This window comes from Coenobita brevimanus, chromosome 71 (genome assembly GCF_032717465.1).
Source record: "Coenobita brevimanus isolate Jiangsu-jjx chromosome 71, ASM3271746v2, whole genome shotgun sequence".
NCBI lineage: Eukaryota > Metazoa > Arthropoda > Malacostraca > Decapoda > Coenobitidae > Coenobita > Coenobita brevimanus.
Genome location: NC_137024.1, coordinates 617,081 through 642,612, shown reverse-complemented (window position 1 = coordinate 642,612; position 25,532 = coordinate 617,081). Strand labels below are relative to the sequence as shown.

The window sequence follows — 25,532 nt, the reverse complement described above, 5'->3', positions numbered from 1 at the left end:
ACATTTTAGCAGTGTTGAAAAAGTTTGTTATTATGAATTAGCAAAAGTAAGAAATGCAAGAATGAATAGACCGGGTTAGAGTGATATACAGGCCATTTGTGTTCCTCCTTCCCCCAACCTTCTCTGATAAAGGAATGTGATAGTATGACAGTATTTAATTTAGCGGTTGTGACCTTGGCAACTCTGGAGGCAGCCACACTGACGTACGACAAGTATGACAGAAACAACCAACAAATCGCACAGGAATATTACTTACCTATTAATAAGACATGATGACGTTGCTGATTGGTTAGAGTCCTGTGGCTACTAGATGTGCTAAGTATTTAAAAGTAAAATTAAGGACAAAACATGGTCGCAGCTGATCGTCCTGCAACGTTCATAAACTTTACTTTTCACTGAAAAGTAACAATCACCGCAGGGATAATAATGTCAAAGTAAGGACATGAATAAGGGGTGGTGTGTGGATGTGTTGCTATAGTTAATGGGTATGGTGATTACTAAAAAGTACATAAATACTGAAAAATAAAGCCATGTTTACAAATCCGGATTAAGGAGGTACGATACTCTTATCGCAGCTGTTAATCCGACAGCGTTCGTGAGCCAGCAACAGTGACGTATGAAAAGTCAGAGAGAAATAAACAACGCAGGAAAATCACCCGTCAGTCAGCAAGATAGGATGAAGGGGCTGTGTGTTGGTTTGATATTGTGTGTAATGGGTGTGGCGGCGGCGGAGCAATGTGTGTTGGATGATTCAGTAACGCCGGGTGACCGAGACAAACAGGAAGCCTACCTGCACACCTTGGACTCTCTGATCGGCAAGGAGTAAGGCCCCCAGCAATGATTTGCTGTAATTAGTTGCCTCATTAGTTACCAAACTACCTAACAAGAATTTCAGGAACATTCAGTTGTACCTTTTTTCTCCGTATGCCCATATAAAGTAATGTGATAAAGAAAGATTGCTGTTTTTTTTAAAGCAGTGATAAGAATTAGGGATGTGAGCATGGAAGTAAAAAAGTAACTGCACGATAGTATTGTGATTCCAACTCTAACGTATGGAAGCGATGCTTAGGCTTTGGTAGAAGGACACAAATCAAGAGTGAGAACAGTGGAAATCAGTTATTTGAGAGGAGCATGTGGAGTTACATGGAGAGAGAGACTGACAAACGAGGAAGTAGAGGAGTGTTGTGGTGTAGATGTGATAGTGTTAGAGATATACATTGAGGTGGTTTGGCCATATGGAGAGGATGTAGAGTGTGAGACTGACAAGGAAAGTGTATGTGAGATGGAGGGGGGGAAGGGGAGGGGGAGGCTGAGGATGAGGTGGAGGGATGGATTGGAGAGGTATATGTGAGAGGGGGCGTGAGCTGGGGGGAGGGCAGCGAAATGATGGTGGACAGTGACATGGAGGAGATTTGTTTGTGGCCATCTCGTAGGGAATTAAGGCGTCTGGCAATAGATAGATAATCACATTTATCAGGGAAATTAGGGCAAAATTAGTAAGGTATTTATGGAGAATCAGGTCAGTATATCATTAGTGGAAAATTTGTTATAAGGAATACTGGTCATAGTGAACTTCACAGATGCCCCTTTTTTTATTTTTTTTTATTGACATTTTTGACATGGGTTGATTTGATATAGACTGGCTTTATGATTGGAAACACCTATCTACCTGTCTATAGTCTAGTCTATAGTCAGATGCCATAATCCTGTTAGGGGTAGCTGTTTGTTAAGTTAGTTTTACAGGGAGGGGCACTAACCCTCCACCAACCCCCTTGTTAACATGCAGGGAACACGTATGGGTTGGTTATATGGTTACCACTCAGCACTGTAAATGGTTTCCTGGCTTACAGGAAACCATTAGGCTTGTCACTCAATGTAAAGCTTTGTGAAAAAGGAAGAAAAGTAATAGAAAGTGACAGGAAAGATGGGAGAAATAGGATGAGAGGAGGGGAGACACAGAAAGAGAATGATAAAGGAGAGGTGAAGGAAGAAATATTCAACAGTACAGCGAGTGAGTGGATAATGGTAACCGTCCCCTACCGCCGTTGGAAACATGTTTTGGGAATTTAAGGTACCGGTAACAGCTTGCCAGACCAAAAGATATTGTAATGTATGCCCAGCTCAAATGGCACCCATCTGTCATTAGAACACCCACTCATTATTGTATTTAATGGTAGATGAGGTCAGTTCACTTTATAAGAATCTTGTTTCCAACTGTCTACAGCATCAAGTCAGCTCACGCACAGTATGACAAAAAAAAAAGAAAAAAAGAAGAAAGTAAGCCTGTAAAATAAGTACCGATATGTTCTTTGAATCTTGGTGATAGCAGCATTTAGGATAAATATTCTGCCAGAACTGTGTGGTTGTTTAAATTCTTGTTGTTAATGCAATTTGTTATGTTCCTGATTATTTGTTATTCTTGAATTATGTATTTTATTTATTTGTTTTTATACAGTGGGTCTGGTAGCTGTTCATAAAAGTGAAGGTTATAGCATTTCCATGATATTGTTGATTTGCTTTACCGGTACTGTATTTTGTGGAATAATGTAGTATCTGCTTTCATTGATATGCTTTTTCCTCCTGGAATTCATAGTTATTAACAAAAATCTACCTCTAAATAGAGTATGGTTTTCACTGCCACCACTATAAAGCACTTTGGTGCTGGAGAGGGAAGCCTTCACCTGGTGATACCAGTATACTGTAAATGGGTGGCTCCACTGCCTGGTTATACTCATCCCTCAGTTTTCTTCCTGTCCCCAAAAGGAGGACAGTGGACTGCAAATAAGTAGGCAGGCAGTTGTACAGTATGTACAAGTTTATTATTGAATGATCTTAATATATGCTTTAGTTTTAACTAATTTTCATAGTGGTTTGCCAAGACTAGCCAGAACTTGTTAATGTAACTGAAAAGAAAAAAAAATCTTTGTTGTAAAAGGTATAGTGGAATTAATGAAATTTACAGTAAAATCACAGCACAATGAAACCTGCATACTGGTATATGTTTACAAAGTGGCACCAATTTTCACGCCTAATTGGGTCCAAAAATAATGCGCGAAAGTGGAATTAGCGAAAGTTGGGGCATTGTCTTTATGGCAAAAAGGCTAATTGGTTCCCGGTTATCCTAAAGTAACATCAGATTTTCATTTTCACTTGCAATACAGTACATCAAATCACTATTGTACATTGCATTGTGAGATACAAACAATAAAAACTGTACAGTACACATTATATGAGGAGAAACATACCACAGAGACCAGGTTGAGGTGTTTAATGGATGTTGGGGGTAAGTATCCGAGGCGCGTGGCGGGCTTATTTAGCCACGCCAGACGTATTGGCGCCACCTCTTGCTGCCTCGCTACCACCATGCTGTTTCCTCATACTACGCACTGTCGATTCTGGGATGTTAAATATACGGCAGATTTCACTGTTTTTGCGCCCTTGTCCATGTGCTCAACTATCTTCCTTTTCATTTCATTATTATACTGCCGTTTCTTCACTCCAACACGATACTCTCTTTTAGCCTTGGCCTTTCCTCCCGACTTTGAATGTCCCGGCCACTTTTTATCACCACCACTGCCTCCCGGCCCTCCCCCCACACCACCAGGCTCTCCCCCCACACCACCAGGCCCTTTCCCCACACTACCAGGTATAGTAGAGGCCATTGAACCGTGAGAATCCAACACAATGGAGCTAGCACGCTCGTACACAATGGCGGGAATGGGTGGACAGAGTGTTGACATGACATCATTCAAGATGGCGGTGGGTTGCGGACGGGCGGTGCAGGAAATTCAAAGTTCAAAATATTGTCCCAAACCCAAAATTTGTGCGTGAAAATCAATTTTTTTCAAGCGAAAGTGGAAGTTAGGGAATATTTGGTGCATGCCGCGAAAGTGGATTCCGCGAATCCTGCTGTAGCGAAAGTTGGTGCAGGGAATATTTGGTGCATGCCGCGAAAGTGGATTCCGCGAATCCTGCTGTAGCGAAAGTTGGTGCACTACTGTAATTGATGTTTTCTTGATTTTCCTTTTTCCATTGCTTCCATGGTCTTTAAGGGGTTTCATGAGGAATAAAATTACCAGTAATTGTATAAGATTATAATGTGATCAGTTTGTAGCAGTAAACACAGGAGAGACTTTCCAAATTTGGGGAGTTAAATGTACTTTTCATTAACCCATTCCAAAACTAAATAAAATACAGCACCAGTAGAAATGAAATAGAAAATACATCATCAGTTTGAAGATGTTAAATGTTGGATGAAGTAGCCTTGGCCCAGACCACTACACTCCTGATAGGGTAATTAAGAGGCAAAACTTTAAAGAAAATGAAATTGTAAAATAAAGTATACATACAGACTGTGATGTATACGATATATATATATACTGTATATATATATATATATATATATATATATATATATATATATATATATACACACAGTACCCTCGCGTCCAACACTCGTTAGTCCAGCACAATTCACGTCCAGCACGGAGAGCAAATAATTAGTATTATTTAATACGATTTAATTACTGCAACGCGAGTGTGTTAGCAAAACACGCACAGAGCTCCGAGAAGTGGGCGAAATCCGCAGAGTTCACCTCTAGCACGATCACCCCCAGTCCAACACGGTCATACTGGACATTCCCATGATGTTGACAGCCAATGAAAACTTTTGATCAAGTAGCCTTCCCCGCCCGCTGTCGTGACGTGATCATGATGCCGCCCAATTAAAAACGCTTCTGCTGTCACGTGATGTTTTGTTTAAATTTCTCCCGCCACAGCGCCACTCAGTCGCATAATTCGCATTGGAAGGTGCTTTTTTCTTGCTGCATTTTCTGCCCTTGTTACTTCATTTTACCCAGCTCACGATGCCTAGGAAGTCTTCTGAGAACCCCAAGAAGCGTCAGCACCTCCCTCAGGCCACCAAGTTAGAAAACATCGAGAGGAAGAAGAAAGGGGAGAGGAAAGTTGACATTGCCAAGGCCTTCGACATGAATGAAGCCAACGTGAGGACCATAATAAAAAACCAAGACAAGATCCTGGCAGCAGTGAAGGCTTACAGAGTGCTAGGACAGGCAGAAGCAGGACCTTCCATGGCTGTGGACGAAGATAGTGATTCTGAGTGTGATTTCGAAGGATTTATGAGGGAGGTTGAGGAGGAGCAGCAGCCATTACCCGCTAGCGACGCCAACAGCCATCCTCCGGGGACCCAGTAGGACTACCTACAGCCTTGGATATCACCTTTCATTCCCAGCAAGCCCACCAACACTATCCTACAAGGTTAGTTATCATTCATAGCACAGTACCATTTATTATAATTACAATAGTACCAATATATGTATAGGTATATGGTAGGTATTTAGTGTGACTTTTCTTAGGGTTGCTGACATAATTCATTTTTCCCCATAAGCTCTAGTGTTTGTCCAACACGTTTTTGGTCCAACACTGGACCCATGCATGACAATATTACCGTGTTGGACACGAGGGTACTGTATACTATATATATACAGTAATCCCTCTAATATCCGAACGCCCAATATCCGAACATCCCCACTAACCGGACATAATCCTCCTGGGATCCAATATTCCCAAAATGGGCCAAAAACCGCAAAAAATTCGAAAAAAATCTGACTTTTTTCCCTCCCATAATTTGAAATTCCCGCCTGGCGCCAAACAGCTGTTACACCATGGTCCCTTCACCCCTTCCTTCCTCCCCCTCCCCCCTCCCCTGTCAGGGTTGCCATTTGGTATTTTTCATTACCAAGTGTGGGCCAATTTGGTAATGAAAAATTCGTTTGGTAATGCATTAGAATAATGCATTACCAAATGGATTTTTCACATGTATGAGGATACACAGGATGGAGATGGTGGATTGTTTGCTCTCTCTGATTAATCTGCTACCCTACATAGTGTGAAAATAATCAACATGGTGTTAGTTATAAGGAGAGTGATTACATGTATTTCCACTTGTATATATAATTAGTGAAGAATATATGCTAGCTTTACGAATTTGGTAATGAAAAGTTATATTTGACAATGAAAGTTGAGGAGATTGGTAATGTGGCTGTTGCGATCTGGCAACTCTGTTACCCCACCAACATCAACAGTCACAGCTTAACTCCGATGGAGAGCAGATACTCATAACAGTGCAAGTCACAGGTGCTTGTTTTTTGTGAATAAACAGTGAATAAACTGCAATACCTTGCCACTAGAACACACAGGAATTTACAGTGTTGTGCAGTGTTAAGAAATTAGAATTTAGAGTGCAGAGGATTAACTGTGGACTGCAAACTGGCGGTTCAAACCAGTCCAAGACCAAGGGACTTGTAAGTACCCAGAATGTTTAATATTGTATAAACTCACCTCTAAAACCTCATTTTATGGTTCTTTTGCATTTATTTCAGTCTTTTATGTCCCTTATTGGTGTGATTTGGGTCTTAAATAGGTGCAATGCATGTCCAGAGGGAGTTGTATAGGTGTTTTTCAGAGTTAGGGTCCATAAGTACTAGTCCATAAGCTGGGGCCCAATATCCGGACAGGACCACTATCCGGACCTACCTATGGCTCTATTGATCCGGATATTGGAGGGGTTACTGTATATATATATATATATATATATATATATACAGGACTTGATCTCAAATCCTCCTCATCCTGCATCAGTGCATTCTCCATATCGAATCTCCTCAACTAGTTAGGCTATCTTCCTTCTTCCTCGTAGTACAGTACTGTATATCCAAACCATCTTAGCGAATTGCTTCACATCATTCTCCAATACTGTATATACTGTAATGCCAGATCACTCTTGTAACTCACTGTTATTTGTTCTTTCACTCAGTGATACCCTACAGTATGGTAATTGTCTGTCTCATCATTTTAATATATAGGCTATGTGCATTCCAGTTTGCTTGTACAGTATCTGCATCTTTCATAATCCAGGTCTCACTACTGTACAGCATAACACTACTCATATATTTTGTAGTTAGGCGAGCCAGCAGTTCCCTGAATGTCTTCCTTTCACGTTTCTTTCTAACAATTAAAACTAGCCTCTGCTTCACCTCCTATGACTGCTGGAATTTTTTCTGTTGATCAGAACCATTTGGTGTCAGACCAAATAAAACACTTAGATGTATGAGTAGCAGCAAAAAGGCTAAAGAAGATACTGGTAATCTAAAATGTGTATTTGTTTTATTATAAATATATTTTGTACAGTATATGTACATTAAATGCAGTAGATAGCTAAACAGTAAATTAAGAAAGATTACTCTTCATTTGTTGTAGCTGTACCGGTATATACAATACCGGTATATCAGTGATATAAGATAGAACACATTGCTGTGATAGTATTTCAAGTGTAATGCAACATTAATGTCCTATACAGAACCTTAAAAATATTATGTAGATAAAATTTTTTTATGAATTAATTGCAAGACAAGTACTAGCTCATATAATTTATCCTTTTGAAAGTAAGCAGATACTGTACAGTACTGTATTACTGTTACAGTTTTATTGTTCCTGAATTTTATCATGTACTGAAGGGTCATTGGAAATTATTTCAGGCAGGGACACCTGCCATCCACTCACTTGACTTAGGGTTGCCTTCAGGTGACCACAGTGAATGATAGGCCAAACGATTAGGTGGTCACCATATAACCAGATGGATGCCTAATGGTCTAGTAAGTTAAGGTGCTCCAACTAGATTTGGCCTATAAGGGTTCACGTCTGAGGACTGGTTGAAGTTTGTGCTCACATAATGCCATTCAGGGACAAACAACTGGTCACTCAACATAAATGTCTGGACCAAGTGGCCTAAGTCTCGTCCCATTTGTTTCTGAAGGTGCAGTAAAGGATAGAAACATAGATATACAGTTAGTTAACCCTTCTGGTGTAGGTCTTTCATTTATGCAACAGGTCAGCTCTGGAACTGTCTCCCTCTGTCTGTATTTCCTTCTGCCTATGATCTCCAGTCTTTCAAACGTAGTGTGTCCAGGCATCTCAAAATGATCGGATCTTGAATTTGGCTCTCTATTGTATTTTGTTTTTCTCTTGGAGGGAACTGTTACTGCGGGCTCATGCCTTTGGTTCCTTCTTCCTCGCATAAAAAAAAAAAAAAAAAAAAAAAAAAAAAAAAGGTCAGGAATGGACTCAAATCAGAGATCATTGTAAGAAGGGGTTAATTTGAATAACCTTCAGTGCATATTTACATACCGGTATTGTATGTTACAGTTGGCATATAAAGTTTTCAGACACTATACTGTAAACATTCTTAATGCAAAAATGAATGAAAAAATGTGAACATTGCATTTTGAATGTAAATTTAACATGATTATGATCTTTTCATCTGTAAATACCATTAAGAATAGCAGCTTACTGTAGCTATGTTATAAAATTGTTTGGATAATGTATACTGCCAGCTGTAGTAGCTCTCATTTACAGTATATTACAATACAGTGTACTTCTTTAACCACTTGATGATTAACTCCCTGAATCTGTTCTTTTTTTTTTTCCATATTCATGTTTTAGGATAGAAGTTGTGGAAGCAATGAAGAAAGTTAAATCAGGGAAAGCCCCAGGAATTGATGGAGTGTGTGGTGAAATGCTGAAGCATGAGGGAGAGATAGTAGTAGAATGGATGTGGAAGATTTGTAGATTGGCCTGGGAGGAAGGTAGAGTCCCGAAGGATTGGAAGTCAGGTATAATTATTCCCTTGTACAAAGGAAAAAGGGAAAAAGAAGTGTGTGGTAATCATAGGGGCATTTGTCTTCTTAGTATAATAGGAAAAGTGTATGGTAGGATACTTATTGACAGAGTTAGAGAAAGAACAGAGAAATTAGTTGGAGAAGAACAGGGAGGCTTTAGGAAGGGAAGAGGTTGTGTAGATCAGATATTCATTCGTAGATCTTTAGTGGAAAAGTTTCTAGAGAAGGGAAAGAAGTTGTATGCAGCTTTCATGGATTTGGAGAAAGCATATGACAGGGTGGATAGACAAGGATTGTGGAAAGTGTTAAGAATATATGGAGTAGATGGGAAGTTGTTGAATGCTGTAAAGAGTTTGTACAATTGTGCGAAGGCTGCAGTTCGTGTGGATGGTGAACTAAGTGAATTTTTCTCTTTGAAAGTTGGGTTGAAACAGGGATGTGTCATGTCTCCATGGTTGTTCAATCTGTACATGGATGGGGTAATAAAAGAGGTACAAGGTAGGGTAGTGGATGTTGGAGTGGCCCTGGTGAGAGAGGATATTGTTTGGAAACTCCCTTTACTGTTGTTTGCAGATGATACTGTGTTGTTGAGTGAAGACGAAGGGGAGCTGCAAGGCTTGGTGGATGAGTTTGGGAGAGTGTATAAGAAACGGAATCTAAAGGTGAATGTAGGGAAGAGTAAAGTGATGGTCTTTGAGAGAGGTGAAGTCAGTGAATGTACAGCGAGGTTGGATGGTGAGGAATTGGAAAATGTGAGTACGGTACGTTTAAGTACTTGGGTAGTGTGATGAGTAAGGATGGAGGTTTGGAGGGTGAAGTGCTTGAAAGGGTACAGCAGGGAAGAAAGGTTGCTGGTTCTTTGATAGCAGTGATAAGAAACAGGGAAGTGAGCATGGAAGTGAAAAAGTTACTACATGACAGCATTGTGATACCAACTCTAATGTATGGAAGTGAAGCTTGGACGTTGTTGGAAGGACACAAGTCAAGAGTGAGAGCAGTGGAAATGATTTATTTAAGAGGAGCCTGTGGAGTCACATGGAGAGACAGGCTGACGAATGAGGATATAAAGGAGCGTTGTGGTGTTGATGTGGATGTGATAGGAAGCGTTATGAGGAACACACTGAGGTGGTTTGGCCATGTGGAGAGGATGGAGGGTGAAAGACTGACGAAGAGAGTGTATGTGAGTGAGGTGGAGGGGGGAAGAGGGAGGGGGAGGCCGAGGATGAGATGGAGGGATGGGGTGGAGAGGTATATGAGAGAAGGGGGTGTGAATTGGGAGCAGGGCAGTGAAATGGCAGGGGACAGGGCGACGTGGAGGCGATTTGTCTGTGGCCACCCCAAACGGGATTGAGGCGTCTGGCAATAGATAGATAGATAGATGTTTTAGAATGTGTCATAAAAAATGGGGCATGTCGTCATCTTCACATATTGCTTTTCATATTATGGATGTGTGTGTGCTCATTCTCCAGTCTTTCACATGAGATGTCTAAAAACTTTTGCCGATGGTACATTTAAATATTATTCTAAGTGGCTTTGGAGATTTTATAGCACTTGTTTCATACTAATTTTTTCAGCATATGACACCTCATTATCCTGTTGTATGTTATTGATGCCAACGGCCATACCACGTTGAGTACACTGCTTCCCGTCCGATCAGCGAAGTTAAGCAATGTTGGGTCTGGTTAGTACTTGGATGGGTGACCGCCTGGGAACACCAGATGCTGTTGGCATCCCTACGTGTCAAGTGGGGTTGGTGGAGGAGTAGTGCCCCTCCCTGTAAAACAATTAACTCTAAGCCCTTGGCCACCCCGTTTGGGATACATGGCGTCTGGCAATGAATGAATGAATGAATGTTATCAATGCAACTATGATGATACTGAAAAACGTGAATACACTCGACCCTCTATTTGCCGGACTAAAAGGGGAGGAGACCAGTCCGGGCATCGTAAAAATCTAGCCCTGTATACCATTCCCTGGACTATTACCGTACTTTGTCAGAATTCTCCAATATTGTCCGGCAATTATTCCGATAGTCCAGAGCATTCTGGAATGTAGGCTGCCTATACCAACATAGCTAACATCACAGTACATAAAATAATAACGCTGACAAAATAACAGTAATAGTAACTGACACAGTAGCTGTATTTTGCTAGCTATAACCCTAAGAATGGTTGTTTAGACAGTTGTTGACGAGAATGTGGAGGGTATGATAGAAGATCAGAAACCTGAGGAAAAAGAGGAAAGTAAACGAGGAATGGAACACCACAAGGTCAGCCAACCACTAATCAGCTGACCGAGATACAAACACGCAATCTTGAACCAAATCGGCAATTTTAATTGGAAAATACTGTATTATAATCTTTATCACCATATAGGTTTGCACACGTAATTATTTGAAATTCAGTCAAAATTTTGTGCTTAATTTAATTATTAATAGAAACTCAGGATTCAGAATGAAAATTTCTTAAAGTTAGCATAAGTGTTTTGCCTCTAGCCTAACAACCCGCCTTGACGGACTTGTTTTGTAAGAAGTATTGATTTACAAAATGCAGATACATTTTTTTTTGTAATCAAAAGAAATATTTATGCAAAATAGAAGTCTGTCAAGGCATCCTGACAATTTGACAGGGAGATATCTGCTAACATTGGCCAACCACTAATCAGCTGATCAAAATACAATCATCGAATGTGATCTCGATCTTGGACAGAATTGGCAATTTTAATTGGAAAATATTTTAATCTTTATCACCATATAGGTTTGCACACCTCTATCTATCTATCTATCTATTGCCAGACGCCTCAATCCTGTTTGGGGTGGCCACAAACAAATCGCCTCCAAATCGCCCTGTCCCCCGCCATTTCACTGCCCTGCTCGCAACTCACACCCCCCTCTCTCATATACCTCTCCACCTCATCCCTCCATCTCATCCTCGGCCTCCCCCTCCCTCTTCCCCCCTCCACCTCACTCACATACACTCTCTTTGTCAGTCTTTTACCCTCCATTCTCTCCACATGGCCAAACACACCTAATTATTTGAAATTCAGTCAAAAGTTTGTGTTTAATTATTAATAGAAAATCAGGATTCAGAGCGAAAATTTCATAGTTAGCAGAAGTGTTTTGCCTCTAGCTTAACAATTCACCTTGACGGACTTTTGTTTCTTATAAATATCGATTTACAATGGAGATACATTTTTTTGTACTCAAAATAAGTATTAATGCAAAATAGAAGTCTGTCAAGGCATGCTGACGATCTGAAGGGGAAATATCTGCTAACACTGGCGCATTGTAGCTCTGAAGCCTAATTTTTTAATTAAGTCATGTTAAGTACAATTTTTTTTTGCTGATTTCAGATAATTAGGTGTGTATGAGCCACTGTGGTGAAAAAAATTAAAATATTTTCCAGTGAAAAGTGCCGATTCGATATTTAGTCGCACTGAGTCAGGTGAGCCAAGTGAGTTGGAATGGATCTCATTGACTTTGTCTGTAAGAAAATATTTTCTTTTATTACTTATGAATTTTATTGTGTCCAAGCCTTCCTGAAATTTTACTGTTATGCAATAAACTATTTATAGTGGCATTTGAGAAAGGTAAGTGGCAAATGGGATATTGCCATGAGTTAAGAACTGGTGGGGTGAATTAGGTTGGTGGCCAAGATGCATTTCATGTATGAAAATATCTCACTTGTGTATGTTGCAAATGGCCTTTATCAAGTCAAAACCTTTGCTAAAATTATACTGTGTTGTGCAGCAGACTGCTTATGGTTTTATATGAGAGAATAATGGCCAGACTTTTGTGAGAATCCTGGACTTGTACGGGCATTTGTCCGGCATTTGATAATATTGTCCGGCCTCAGCCCATGTCCGGGAAATCTGAAATTCGTGAAATAGGTGTCCGCCAAATTGAGGGTTGAGTGTACTCGTAATATACAAGAAAATGTTAAGGTGTAATATGCACAATAAATTGCTAAGGAAGAGGTGCTACAAAGCCTCCTGTGCCACATGGGTTACATGCCAAACTCACATTATAGCACATTTAAGCCCTTAAGTGTGTCAGAAATATTAAAACCCTTTCTCCCATCTTTCACACCAAGCTATTGTGATACCATGCTTGTTTTGCCAGCAGTGTTTCTGCTCACTTTATAGCACACTTCTTTTGCTGGTTAGTAATCTGGTGTGTTGTCTTCATGTTAGAAAGCTTATACTTCATTATCCTTTAGTACTTAATATCCAGCTTTAGGGGCACAGAGTTTTTCCCAGCTACATCTTTCTCACATAGCACACTCCTCTTGATGCTTGATATTTGTTTACGTGTGTTGCCTTCATTCACATCAGAAACCTTAGTGCTTTCTTGGCTGCCAAATTTTATTCCACTCATTCTTCTGAAGTATTCCTAGTTTTTCAAACATGTTGTCTACTGCACCTCTCACTCACATTATAGCACACTTCTTTTGCTGCTTGATAATTAAGCGTGTCGGTGTGTCATTATCATCCACCATCTTGAAGCGGTAGCGGATGGTGCTGGGACTTGGGGGTGCCTCGTACATCCGGGCATCAAGCGTGGGCAGAGACTGGTAGAAGGTGGAGGTGGATCGTGCCTCCCCCCGCCCATGCTCCCCCTCTTCCTCCCTTAGTGACTGTCTTTGCATCTTCAGGTCCATCAGTGTGCCACGGGGGGGAGGCGGTGCTTGCTTCTTCTTCCTCACTCTCAGTGACACTTCACTACCTATGTTGGCATCTTTTCCCTCCTTTTTGTCTTCTTTAGCTTCATGTTTTTCTTCCTTGTTATCATCTTGAACTTCCCCCTGTAATTCCTTTTTGTTTTCATTAGTTCTAGGTTGGTTAATTTTTGCAATGAGGTTCTCTTCATGTAGGTCGTCTGTCTCAGAGGCAGATGATCCAGATTGTTTCCTGTCGTTGATTTTACTAAGAGGTTCCACATAAAATGTTTCTTGTGGTGATGGAGGATATGTATTTACTGCTGGAACAATGTCATAATACTGTGAAAGTGAAGATATGCCAATTGGATTAGGAGGTATATCGATTTCTGACATTTCTGTTGCTTTTGATTTTTGTGCAAGTGGATGACTGTCACCAGATGCTCTCCTCTTTTCTCTGTTGCTGCTTCTGACACTGTTCATTCGTTTAATTGGTGCCAAATGTTTTGCCTCTTTGATAGAGCTCCTACGATCTGATGACAACTCAATATTGACAAGGGGGCTGGCAGGAATATCCTCTGAGTTGAGATTTATAGAATCTTGCTGATCAGGCTGAGAGATGTGGTCGATTTTATTGCATTCTTGATCCTGATCAGTTTGTAGTTGGTTTGCTGCGGCATGATCTTCCATACTTTCTTGTGTTTCGTATATATGCTCTGGTACGTTTGACCATTCATTCAACAATTGGATTAACCTGTACTTAATATTTGGGTCATCACATAATTCATAGGGTGTCTCTCCAAGTTTAGTTGTAGCTCTAAGATTGACAGTGGGATCACTTACTAATAGCTCTAGAGCCTCTTCATTACCCCAGTAGACAGCCACATGGATGGGTTGCCAACCATCCCAATCAGCTATGGTGACATCAGCCTTGGCTTCCAGTAAGAGCTGCATAATGTCATTGAAACCGTGGGCAATGGCCACATGCAGAAAGGTACCACCTTGGTCAACTGGCTGGTTAATATCACCACCACTGCTCAAGATGGTACTCACATGCACCAGCAGAGTATTGTGCTTCTCATTGCGGATCTTTTCAATGGTTGCCTCGCCAATACCTTGCTTGATCATCTCATTCTCAAGATATTGTAATGTGACTTCCTCCTCAGTGATGTCATGTGGCATGTCCCCATCACCATTTACAGCAGTAAGGTGTGCTCCGGCTCTCACTAGCTCTGTCACTACCTGTAAGTGGCCACAAGTAGCAGCTGCATGCAAAGGCGTCCATAGATCATTATCTGTCACATTGACCTGAGCACCATACTGCAGCAGTAGCTTCACCATTTCTGTTGAACCATCAATGCAACACTGATGCAGTGCAGTCAGCCCATCATGGTTTTTCAAGTTGGGATCCACACCTGTGAAGTGATCACTGATTAGTCAGCATATCATCTTGAGCAAAGGAACAGTGTTTATTAATAATTTATCAAAAAATGCCAGCACAGTGTGGTAATATGTACAGGGAAATCATCCAGAAATCTGACTACATCAGACTATTTATTAAACACTTTTATCACAGGTGTCAGAATTCCCAGTTATTTTTGTGGCTCTAGGCTCACCAACACATGAACTCAATGGACTGCAGGCTGCAGTTTCTGCAGTTCACCATCCTCCTTTTGGGGGATAGAGAGGACCAGCATCACAACTGCCAAATAGTTTGCCAGTGTAGCCTACACTAATTAAAAATGAATTTAAATATGTTTTTCCCCATATCATATTAAAGTCTGTGGCCCCTTATATGTGACAGGTTTATATTTATTACTGGTATGTTATACATTCTTCCCCTGCTGGACTGTGACTTAAATAAAATACCCCCATAGTCTGTATCAGCATTCTGTGTGTTTATTCATTTTGCATAGCCAAACACTCTTTCTTTGCACAGTGGGTGCAGAGCTAGGTCACTGAATGGTTCATTGCAGTAATGAGTTTAGTGACCTTGGGTCATGAGACTTGGCTTGGGCCAAGTGGGTGGAGGTGTGATGTCAGTGACCCTAGTCATCACCCTGCAGGAGCATGGGTGACCTGCTTAGGCAACTGTCCTTATATTTAAATTTGGCATTTCTTATGCCACCCTTCTTCATTATTAAGTGTGAAGGGCATTGGAGTTTGGGAAGAGGGAAGATCAGGAACTAAAATTATGGACATGTCACTGATTAATTATAAGCATATAATCAAGCTGATGACTCAATACGTGAGCTATATCAGCAGCCAGCTCTAAGTGCTAGTTAATCAAAGGCAAGGAGCAGCTTTCTGCCTCATAAACAACTGAGTGAGCTAGACTCAGTGTCAACTTTTGCAGGACTTTTTATGGGGTCCTTTCTGGAGAAAATGTCTGGTAAATGAATTAATAATTAGGCACCCTAAGGGATGGCTTTGTGAGAGGGTACTAGTACATTTTGGTTAGTACAAAGTTGCTGGCTTTGGCGTTTATTGCACATAGTATTTGGCTGGAAAGTAATAAATGTGAGCATGGTGAACTGCAGGCTGAAGTTGCCCTCATCCTGCAGCTCACTATACTTGGTGCCACCACATGAAGGCATGACTCTCTGGCACCCTGAGGTAGTAAGACCAAAATCTAAAAGACATCATAGTATGTCATTATCATTATCATAGCGTAACCTGACTTAAACTAATTTAACCAAAACAAATTAAACTAATAAATCCATTCTAACCTAACCACCCCAACCCAAAGAACCTAACCGAACCTAACATAGCCTACGCCAGTCTAATATAACCCAACCTCAACCTAGCCAGACTGTAATCTCACCAAACCAAAACAACTCAACCCATCATAACCTAACCAGTTGGACCTAACCCAACCCAACCTAACCCAACCCAACCCACCTGTCTTAAGGAGGTGTAACATCTCATCATATGCCCCACGTGCTGCTGCATCCATCAGCTGCACATCTGCTGAGAACATAATGCCCTGTTTCCGCTCCGCACAGTCCTGTGGGAGTTCTGTTTTTGCCCACTTGGAATAGTGGTTGAGTTGTTGGCGACGGCGTTTCTGAGCCAGCTTGATGCGGTCAGCTATGGGCATTTTCTCCACCCTCCCCATTTCTTCCACTAGTTCGCTGTGTTCAATCATGGTGCTTTTTCTATCACACTGTTAAAGCACAGTCTCCTGAAACCCACTCACAGCTGAATAAAATTAACGGATGTTTGCTGAAATCAAATATGGTGCTGTGTTGGAGTTGTCCTGACTACTGACCATAAGTGGGTTAATGGCACAGAGGTTTCTTTGACAGATTCTCAGCTATGCACAGTACAGTGTAATGTCTGGCTTTAAGTGGAATAAAATGCTGTGTAAGAGACATTGCAACTGTGAAGCTGTAAATTTCCTGTGCATACAGTGTACCTTGTCTGATTAGTACATTTATTATATTGTAATCAAGTGACAGTGATCTTCTGTTGCCATATGCACATTATACAGACAGTCTTCATTATAAGTCGAGGATGTGTTAAAAGAAAAAAAAAATCACATTTCCTTTATAATTAGTACTTTGAATTAGGTTGTACTGGCATACTGGCTTTAAAGGTAACCACAGAACTTCAGTAGGCAATGTTTGTGTAATTTAATGTGGCTGTAACCCCATCACACCAATAACATATATTTTCATTCTGTTGTTGCTAGTTAAACAGAAGGTGATTTTTATTAAACAGAGGGGAGACCTCTTGGAGTGAGGCGGTTAATGAAGGTGCTGTCTAACCCCTCTTGCTCAGAGTCTGCTGAGCATAATAAAATTGTCTAGGGGTAGCAATGATAAAATGAAAAGAACCTTTGGCATGAAGGGGTTTAACAGCAAAAAGGAATGACCTCAAAACAGTGGCTTATGAAAAAGACTGTTGTGTACCAGGTTTGTACTCAACCCAGTTTCTAGGACAGGCAGAAGTATTTCACTGAGAATAAGTTAAGCACAGTTATAATTTGGTCATTATTGCTGAGGTATTTCACTCAGGGTAAGCAAAGTATGGTTCTAGATTTGTGGTGTTTTGAGATGTTGCACTTAGGAATGTATAGTTCTAGTTTTGTCTTGATGTTAGGGATATTTCACTTAGGAATGTTAATTATAGTTCTGATTTCCTTGATTCCAGAGATATTTCACTCAGGTTAGGTTCAGTATAGCTCTGGTTTTGTGGTGTTACCGGAGATATTTCACTCAGGTTAAGTACAGTTCTTGTTTTGTTGCGATACTGAGGATTATAGTCAAACTGGTGTTTTGGGAGGCTACCCGAGTGACATATATCTTATCTTATCTCTTGCTTCTGATTAAGCATGGTACAAGTTCATTTCACCAACTGTTATCTCCAGGAATTTGTCATTGAGTTAGAAAATGTGATGTACGGTAAATGCTCATGACAAGTCCCCCATTTTGATGCTCTATTTAGGTATTACGTCAGTGGTAAATTATACAAACACTGCATATTAGAATTCTTTTGGTATCCATTAAGCTGATTTCCCAAAAGTAGGCTATGCTGTATTGAAAAACCTAGATACTGTGCAGTATTTTTTTACATTTTTAAATTATAATGAGAAGTCTGTAATGCATCATGCATTATAATACAGAAATGTATGATTGGTAAACCATAAAATTATGTGCATAAAATGGTTCAGTATTAGAAAATTTTAATCATGAAAGTGTGAGTGTGTGGATGTGGGTGTGGGTGGGATGGTGGGTAGTCATCTTCCTCTACAGGCTGATTCCAGGAATCTGTTACTCTCAGATCAGCATTATCTCATTTTTATCACTTCATCAATTTCCGACTGTGATATCTTGAGCCTCTGTTTGTAAGTTAACCCCTTGAATCCTGTGATGCCATGTTAGTTTATTCCTATTACATCCAAATGATTTTCTCCAGTTCAAGGAAAACCTTTTATATTTGAAGGGAATAATAAAGGCTATTTGTGATATCAGTTCAGAGAGTCTCATAAGCTGAATAAAATAATATGGAGACAGCAGCAGTGAAATACTAATGATCATCCTATTTATCCATTTTTGTTACCCTCTTACACATAATTTTCTTGTCTCCTTGTTTTTTTTTTTTAATTCCTGTGAGAGTATATTTAGTGTTGCTTTGAATTGTCCTAAGTAACTAGGAAATTTTAGGCTAGGCACCCATGTTGCAGTTACTCTTCAAGTATTTTCTGTGTTCATGTACTGTATATGTTTTCAGTTTTTTTCCACCCCTCATTTATGTGAATTTCAGTACATTTGCAGCCTCTGCAAATATATTTGAGTAGCTGGCAGGCTTTACATTATCCAGGATAGCATATCTTTTATTTATTAGAATCATGACAGGAGCTAATACTGATCACTGTGGTACTCAACTTGCTGGTTCTCTCCCATTGGATAATTTGCTTCTAATTCGTTTTGCATTTCATAGTGCTTTGAATAGTTCAAATGCTAAAAATTTTGCTCATGTTGAAACTGTCTGCTGTGAAAATACAACAGTTTCAACTAGGCCTAGACACTGCCAGGGTGAAAATGTTGGACTGTATCTCCACAAAACACAATTTCAGTGTGGGTATGATTTCTACAGTTACCTCTGATAATGGTTTTCAGGTGTTTCATCCATTGTAAATACAGTAATATATAAGTGGTATAAAATCTTATCGCACTTTGCCTTACTCCATCCTTTCTGCCTGTTCTAGTCTTTTGAGAGGAAAAAGTTCATGATGATGATTATGCTGCTGCTGCTGCTGATGCTGAATCGTATTTTCAGATGGGTTACAACCAGAAGAAACAGTGAATATCACTTTGTGTTGTGTGGAGATGTAGTCAAGAAACCGCCCAATGCCACCATGATCCAGAAGGTGAAAGATGCTGGGGAAGTGAAGGAAACATTAGTCCTTGGCCTCCATAACCGGACCCTCGTCAACAGCGACAGTAAGGTTCACTCGCTGATTCTTGGTGCTTTTGCAGTACATTTAATCTTCATTTATTCCTGACAGAGGTAAAGTGGGTGGGTGGATGTGATAGGGGATTGTGCACGGTTGGGTAAGTGGAAAGCAGAATCAGGGTGAGAGTTACAAGGGAAGGGGAGTTCAGGGTATGAGGAGAATGGATGGCTGAGTGGGTCCTGATACACCTGCCTGACTCATTCTTGATTCATATACTTGTCTCCTTATCCTCATTCATGTCAATTCGTAATTTGGATGTGGTAAATGAGTGTGAAAAGTAAGATACAGAAATTGGTAAGGCTAGGAAATTGACAGGGAATCTGTTTGGGTAGATGACTTCTGTACAGTGGAGTATATGATATATATATATATATATTTGGTCAGGAGATTGAATATTTGGCAGGTGTATGTGAAATAGAAGTGTAATTAATAAAGGGAGGGGGGGAGAAAAGAAACTCTGCAGATGGTTAGGCCCATAAGGTGGAGCCAGAATTTCAAGGACTTGGTTAATATAAGAATGATTTTCCTGACCCATTTAGCTGGCATGCAGTTAATTGTTCTCCCATTTTGTATTTGCTTTTTGTTTTTAAATCCAACCTCACCCCATCCTTAGGGGGAAAAGAAGGTCAGGCTGATGATTATGGTGATGATGATGATGTTGATTCATCCAGTAATTAGTCCTTGTATAAAGTTGTTTCATTTAAAATATGGTGGTGGAGTGGGATACCTTCACACAGCGACACCAGTATACAGGCTGTACAATCTTCCATCAATTATGTATGTATTCCCTAAAAGGATGATGTAGACCCACAGGAGAAGGGCAGCTTTAGCCTAGAGTCCACTGGGTTCATGTCCAGATGAGCCTGGGGCCACAACAACAGCAGCAACAACTTTTAGCCTAATTCTTTTATGATTAAATTAATATACTTTCTTCACTCAAAATTACTTGTGATTGATTCTAAAGTTGTGTTGATACCCCCTCCCCCCCAAGCAGAGGCATACCACATGAAGTTGTTATGATTAAAGTGATGTTTTTGACAGCACACATCTGAAACATGAAGCGATGACTGATTGTATTGCCTCCAGATCAGCAGATGTTATTTTACATCATTTCAGACATTGCTACTTTTATTGTACCCAACCCAGACTCATTTCTTCCATTACATTCATCAGGAATTGTTTCCACCAATGATTTGTTTGCATCTCATTGAAAAGAATCCTCATCAAAGCTTCACTGGGGACATATGGAGCTCACTGAGGATTCCATGGTAACCAGTTGAATGATGCACATGTTAATGGTGTGTGTGTGCTTACCAACACTAATGCCAAAGGTGGTTGTGGAAACTGAATTTGAAAAGTGAAGATTTCATTGGTTAACATCTTGGCAAAATGCAGCGACTGTGGTAGTGGCTTTCAGTCTCGGTTTCAGTCCCCCCTTTCATTCCATTTTGCACTGTCTGCCATGCTTAGAACACTGGCTGATGCTGACCTTCCGAGGGGGTGACCCATACACGGGGAACCAGTGCGTTAATTCATCCAGCGAGGGACGCAGACAGGCACATGTCATCTTCATCTGTGACCATGAAGAAAAGGAGGTTTGTATCATAACTAAGCTTCTTATTCTGTTTTTAAAAAAAAAAAAAAAAAAAAAAAAAAAAAAAATGAGAGCCTGAAGAACTTGTTCCCTCCAAAGGAAATTTTGCAAAAGAAACACAAATTCACCACTAAGACACATCAAGATGTTTGGTCTCATTGCATTTAAAAAGTAGTTCAGAGATCTGGGAAAGGCAAGCTGAAGAAGTCAGTTCTGGAGGTGATTGATAGTACCATTTCACTCTTGCATTTAAGTGTTGGGCAGAAAATAGGTAAATGAATTAGAAATTTTATCTCCAGTTTCAGCTGGAATTTAATGCTACTTACAATGCTATACTGTACATAGATCTCTAGTATTCAGTCCCTACTGGTATGTAAAGAATCATAGGACATAATTACATTGTCCATGGAATTTTCACATGATACATTCTTATACACTCACAGCATAAAGCTGGAGATGGATGCTTTCATGCAGTGGCATCAGTATAACTCAGCACCTTCCCTAACCATCCAAGAGGAGGATGGTGGACTTCAGGTGAAGGACAACTTCAGCTGCATTCCACCAGGTTCACATTTAGATGAGTTTGGGGAAACAGCAGCAGCAACAGCTCAGCACACAAGCAACAGGGGTCAATTGTGTATACTGTTCTTTCATTCTCATCCTGTCCTGACTCCCTGTGTGTTCCCACCTCTTCTGTTTGTTGCATTGATTATAGATGTATATGTGGCTGTTATATTTGTACAGCCTGTTGTAATCATTCATTATATTAAGGTGTGCCAAATTATTTAAGATAGCCAGTAAATATCTCAGATCTGATGTATGCAGCTGCTGCTGTGTTGCATGCAGCTAGAGAACAAGAGCTTTGCAGAATAGTGCAGAGTTTTAAGGATATCTATGAGCATTTTTGCTTTGAAAGGAAATGTTTGATAACAGTGGTGATAGTTGTGGAGAGAGAACATGAATCTCAGTGTGATGCAATGGTGAATGAGGGAGACTTGAGTTGGTGAGGGAGTTATTGCATAGGTTCCATAACAAAAAAGAGTCAGATGTGCAAAAAAGAGTACCACAGGGATAGAAGGTGGTTGTTGCTATAAAGACTTTAATAATAAACAGAGATCTGAGTGGAGGCTGCAGTAGGATTGCATGACAGTATTTTAGTACCCCCATTAATGTATGGGTGTGTGAATATAGTGTGGCATGAGAACAATAAGCCAGGTAAGAGTAGTAGAAGTCGGGTTATTGAAGAAAGTGTATGGTGTGCATACAGTGGATAAGTTAAGAACTAATTTGATTTATGAAAAATGTTTAGTAAGGAAGTTTGGCCATAGGGTTGAAGCTGATGCTTTGATGGTATGGTCATATAGGGAGAATGAACATCATTAGGATGGTGAAAAGGGTATAAGTGTTTGGGTTAGAAGACAGGAGGTGTGATAGGCCAAGAGGAATGTGAATAGTAAAGAAAGTGTGAGAAAGCAAGTTATGGGGATTGATGAGTTTGAGAATTGACAGGATTGAGTTCATTGGATTGATCATGTATGAAAGTGCACTTTACAAGTGCTTTGCACTCGTATTTTAACTGAACATTCTCTGGACTGACAGATAGGTGATGTGAGATGCACCTTTAAATGATAATGAGGTGGACTGAGGATTCCAGGGACAAGAGTGGTGAATGAGTGTCTGGCTCATTTCTGTGGGCATGTCACTGATTAATTCTCTCTCTGTCTTGTTTTTATGTTTCCTTGCTTTCTGGGCCTTCTCTCACCCCATCCTTAGGTGTGAAAAAGAGGTCAAGACGATGATGACAAGGGTGATGATAATTTTTTTTTTCTTTTTGTTATATATATTTTTGTTGTTGGTGGTCCATTCCTGAAACTCAGCAGTCCTTCTGCATGCCATACACCATTATTAACTGTCACCACATCAACACTAACACTTACCATCTTTACTAAATACATGCTATGACTTTCAACCAGGGCATAACATCAACAGCATAGGGAACCTGTGGGACAACCCCATACAGGTGGTTGCTTGGCTGTAGTTGATGGGTTTACTTGGTCAGGCAAACCGGGGTTAAGAAGCAGCAGTAACAACAACCACCTCCATCTCCCTGTCCACTGCCATCAGGCTGCCATCCCTCCAACTCACACCACACTCATTCATAAATATCTCCACCTCATCATTGGTTTCCCTACCTCTCACCCTCTACCTTGCTCTCCTGGTCAGTCTTTCAAACTCTGTTCTCTATGCTCTAAATAATACTCACTTCATATGACCCTGCAGGAAGTGATGACAGTACTAGATGACTCTGAGGGCACCTTGGCTTGCGCACTCACATTCATCATTCGCCACCGTGTTGTTTGCACACTCTCAGACCCAGGCCTTGGTGGATGGTCCATCTTCTTTATCATGTAAGTCAAGTTTAGACTGCTTTAGCCTCTTCAGTCTGTTGATTTTTTCTTTGGCAACTTCTAGTGTGTCTTATTCAGCTTTGGAATGACTTATTAAAGTGTTCCTTTTTATTGTCATGTAAATACAATGCCAGCACATAAAAATTAATACAGTCAGTCCATTCACAGTCACCTGAAAAAAGAGGTTCAAACCCTTGTCATGTGCTTCTCTGCCCATGAATTATCCGGCCAGTTCAGTCCCATCAATTCCCTAGCCCTGTCAACTTTTTTACCTTGTTTTCTCATGCACTGTATATAATTAATTATATTTTTCAAGATTATTAATTTCTTCCCACTTCAGACTGCTTGTGAGTTTTGGCGGGTACTTCATATTTGGGTTCTTCTACCTGCGTTTGGTCAAGGGAGCTAAAGGGGTGGAACAAATTCCCAACCGCACCTTCTGGTTCAGGATAGGCAACATGCTGGCAGTAAGTATTCACCTCTTTACTTTTTTATATATAAGTTATGGGCATACAAGGGGATATCCAGGACTGTAGGAGGGGCCTAATAGATATTGCAGTAAGGTGAAGGGACTGGATGGAGAGGTTTGTCAGTGAAGGTGGTGTGAGTTGGAGAGGGGGTAGTCTGAAGATGAAGGGCAGGGTGATATGGAGGTCATTGCTCATGGCCACATCCTCTGGGATTAAGGCATCTGACTATAGATAGGTAGAAATTCCACAGATAGCAATGAGGCCACTAAGTTGGTATTGCATGAGGAGTGAGGGCATATACTAGGCTGTAAACATCACTTGCCTCTAGTGGTAGTACCTCTCAGGGAACCATCTCTGTGTGTCAATAATTTGGTAATGTTGCTTATTTTAAGTAATAATACTGTCTATCTATACCAGATGCTTTCCTCCCAGTAGAGGGATGGTCTAGTCAGATTACTGTACCTGCATTTCACCCTGTCGTCTGATATCAGGCAACCCTCCTTCTATCTCACACCTTCATTCACATACCTTTCCACCCTCTTCTTCCACTTCCTCCTCAATTTCCCTTTCCCCCTCTCTCCCTTCACCTTCCTCACATACAGTACACTCTTAGTCAGTGTCTCACTCTCCTTTCACTCCATGTGGCCACACCATTCCATGATACTCCTCCCATACCCATTACTTTTATACTTTTATCTCTGATATTAACTAGATTAATATGTGTAGGAGTACCTTGCATTGTATGAATGTTACAAGTATACTGTATTGCCATGTCAGGATGGTTGTGGCGCCGTGTTCCGTTGTGACCGGTATTGTGGTGTTGGCAACGAGGGTGTGGTGCGTACCAGCTCATCGTCAGGCAGCTACAGTGGCTACTCACCCATTGAGGAGCAGCTGGCACAGGACCTGCAGGAAGCTGACCGTGATTCTACCCTCCTTAGTCCATAGAACATCCGCACTAATGAACCACATCATCCTGGGGCCATAACAGCAACATCATCAACACCCAGGAAACAGTCCATGATATCCAAGAACTCATCTAGCACCTGGGAGCCTGTCAACTCATGACTTTGACCCTCCATAGCCTTAAGAACAGTCAAGAGTGCTTACCTAATCCAGCGTAGAAATAGAATACTGGTATTTTGGATTTACAAATCATAACTTTGCAACTCATGCCACACCCACAATTCACTAACTGAATATCATCACCCCATAGCATCATATAAGCTGGTAAGTTATGTCTTCTCATTCCTTGCAGGTTATGAGAACTGATAATCTACCAGTCCCAGGTTCATGAATACTGTAACATTTTAAGAACCCATAACCCCCTTCAGTTTGGTGTCATACCAGTAGTGTTTGTTTTCTCTTGCTACCATCAACCAAATTTACTCAACTTTGAAGAAATTTTGCAGCTGAGGGGTTAGGTATAGCCTCCATACTCTCCTCTGCAAGCTACCTTTCCTAAGTTAAATAAAATCATATGGAGGTACCGTAGTAAAAATATATCAGTGATTTATGTCACTGGATGCAAGGGGGTAATCACTACCGGTAACCTGTGAAAACTTGGCATCCCTTAGCCTTTGAAGGTGATATGCTGTTTGTCAGAAAGCTGGATGCAGCAAACTTTGTATATATATGTATATATATATATACAGTATATATATATATATATATATATATTATATTTTATAGAGATACAGTATTTCCCCATGTGACAACATAGATGTGTTCCTAAAAACTACCATGT

General features: G+C 40.5%; 2 protein-coding genes and 1 non-coding gene across 3 annotated transcripts; 2 read left to right on the top strand and 1 right to left on the bottom strand.

Moving 5' to 3' along the window:
• The first annotated feature begins 642 nt into the window (after positions 1-642).
• On the top strand, positions 643-25,271 carry LOC145406891 (cation-dependent mannose-6-phosphate receptor-like). Its single transcript, XM_080278006.1, has 6 exons — positions 643-822; positions 19,136-19,299; positions 20,784-20,908; positions 23,188-23,315; positions 23,656-23,782; positions 24,563-25,271. Exons 1-6 carry the CDS (start codon positions 677-679, stop codon positions 24,731-24,733), a joined length of 861 nt encoding a protein of 286 aa, XP_080134132.1. The 5' UTR covers positions 643-676; the 3' UTR covers positions 24,734-25,271.
• Positions 10,308-10,426, top strand: LOC145406960 (5S ribosomal RNA). Its single transcript, XR_013898627.1, has one exon. It is a non-coding gene; the product is annotated as a 5S ribosomal RNA (ribosomal RNA).
• LOC145406840 (protein phosphatase 1 regulatory subunit 16A-like) lies at positions 13,124-16,499 on the bottom strand. The gene is made up of 3 exons (XM_080277947.1): positions 16,253-16,499; positions 13,746-14,766; positions 13,124-13,394 (listed from the first exon to the last, which is right to left on the bottom strand). The coding sequence occupies exons 1-3, from the start codon at positions 16,497-16,499 to the stop codon at positions 13,124-13,126; spliced, it is 1,539 nt and encodes a 512-aa protein (XP_080134073.1).
• Positions 25,272-25,532: the final 261 nt, after the last annotated feature.

Coding starts and splice junctions, on each gene's coding strand:
- LOC145406891 (XM_080278006.1), top strand. CDS start 677: ATGAAGGGGCTGTGTGTTGGTTTGATATTGTGTGTAATGGGTGTGGCG. Junction 23,316..23,655: donor TGGTCCATCTTCTTTATCAT/GTAAGTCAAGTT, acceptor TTCCCACTTCAG/ACTGCTTGTGAGTTTTGGCG. Junction 23,783..24,562: donor GGATAGGCAACATGCTGGCA/GTAAGTATTCAC, acceptor TTGCCATGTCAG/GATGGTTGTGGCGCCGTGTT.
- LOC145406840 (XM_080277947.1), bottom strand. CDS start 16,499: ATGATTGAACACAGCGAACTAGTGGAAGAAATGGGGAGGGTGGAGAAA. Junction 14,767..16,252: donor GTTACACCTCCTTAAGACAG/GTGGGTTGGGTT, acceptor ATCACTTCACAG/GTGTGGATCCCAACTTGAAA. Junction 13,395..13,745: donor AAATCAAAAGCAACAGAAAT/GTCAGAAATCGA, acceptor ACTGAGAGTGAG/GAAGAAGAAGCAAGCACCGC.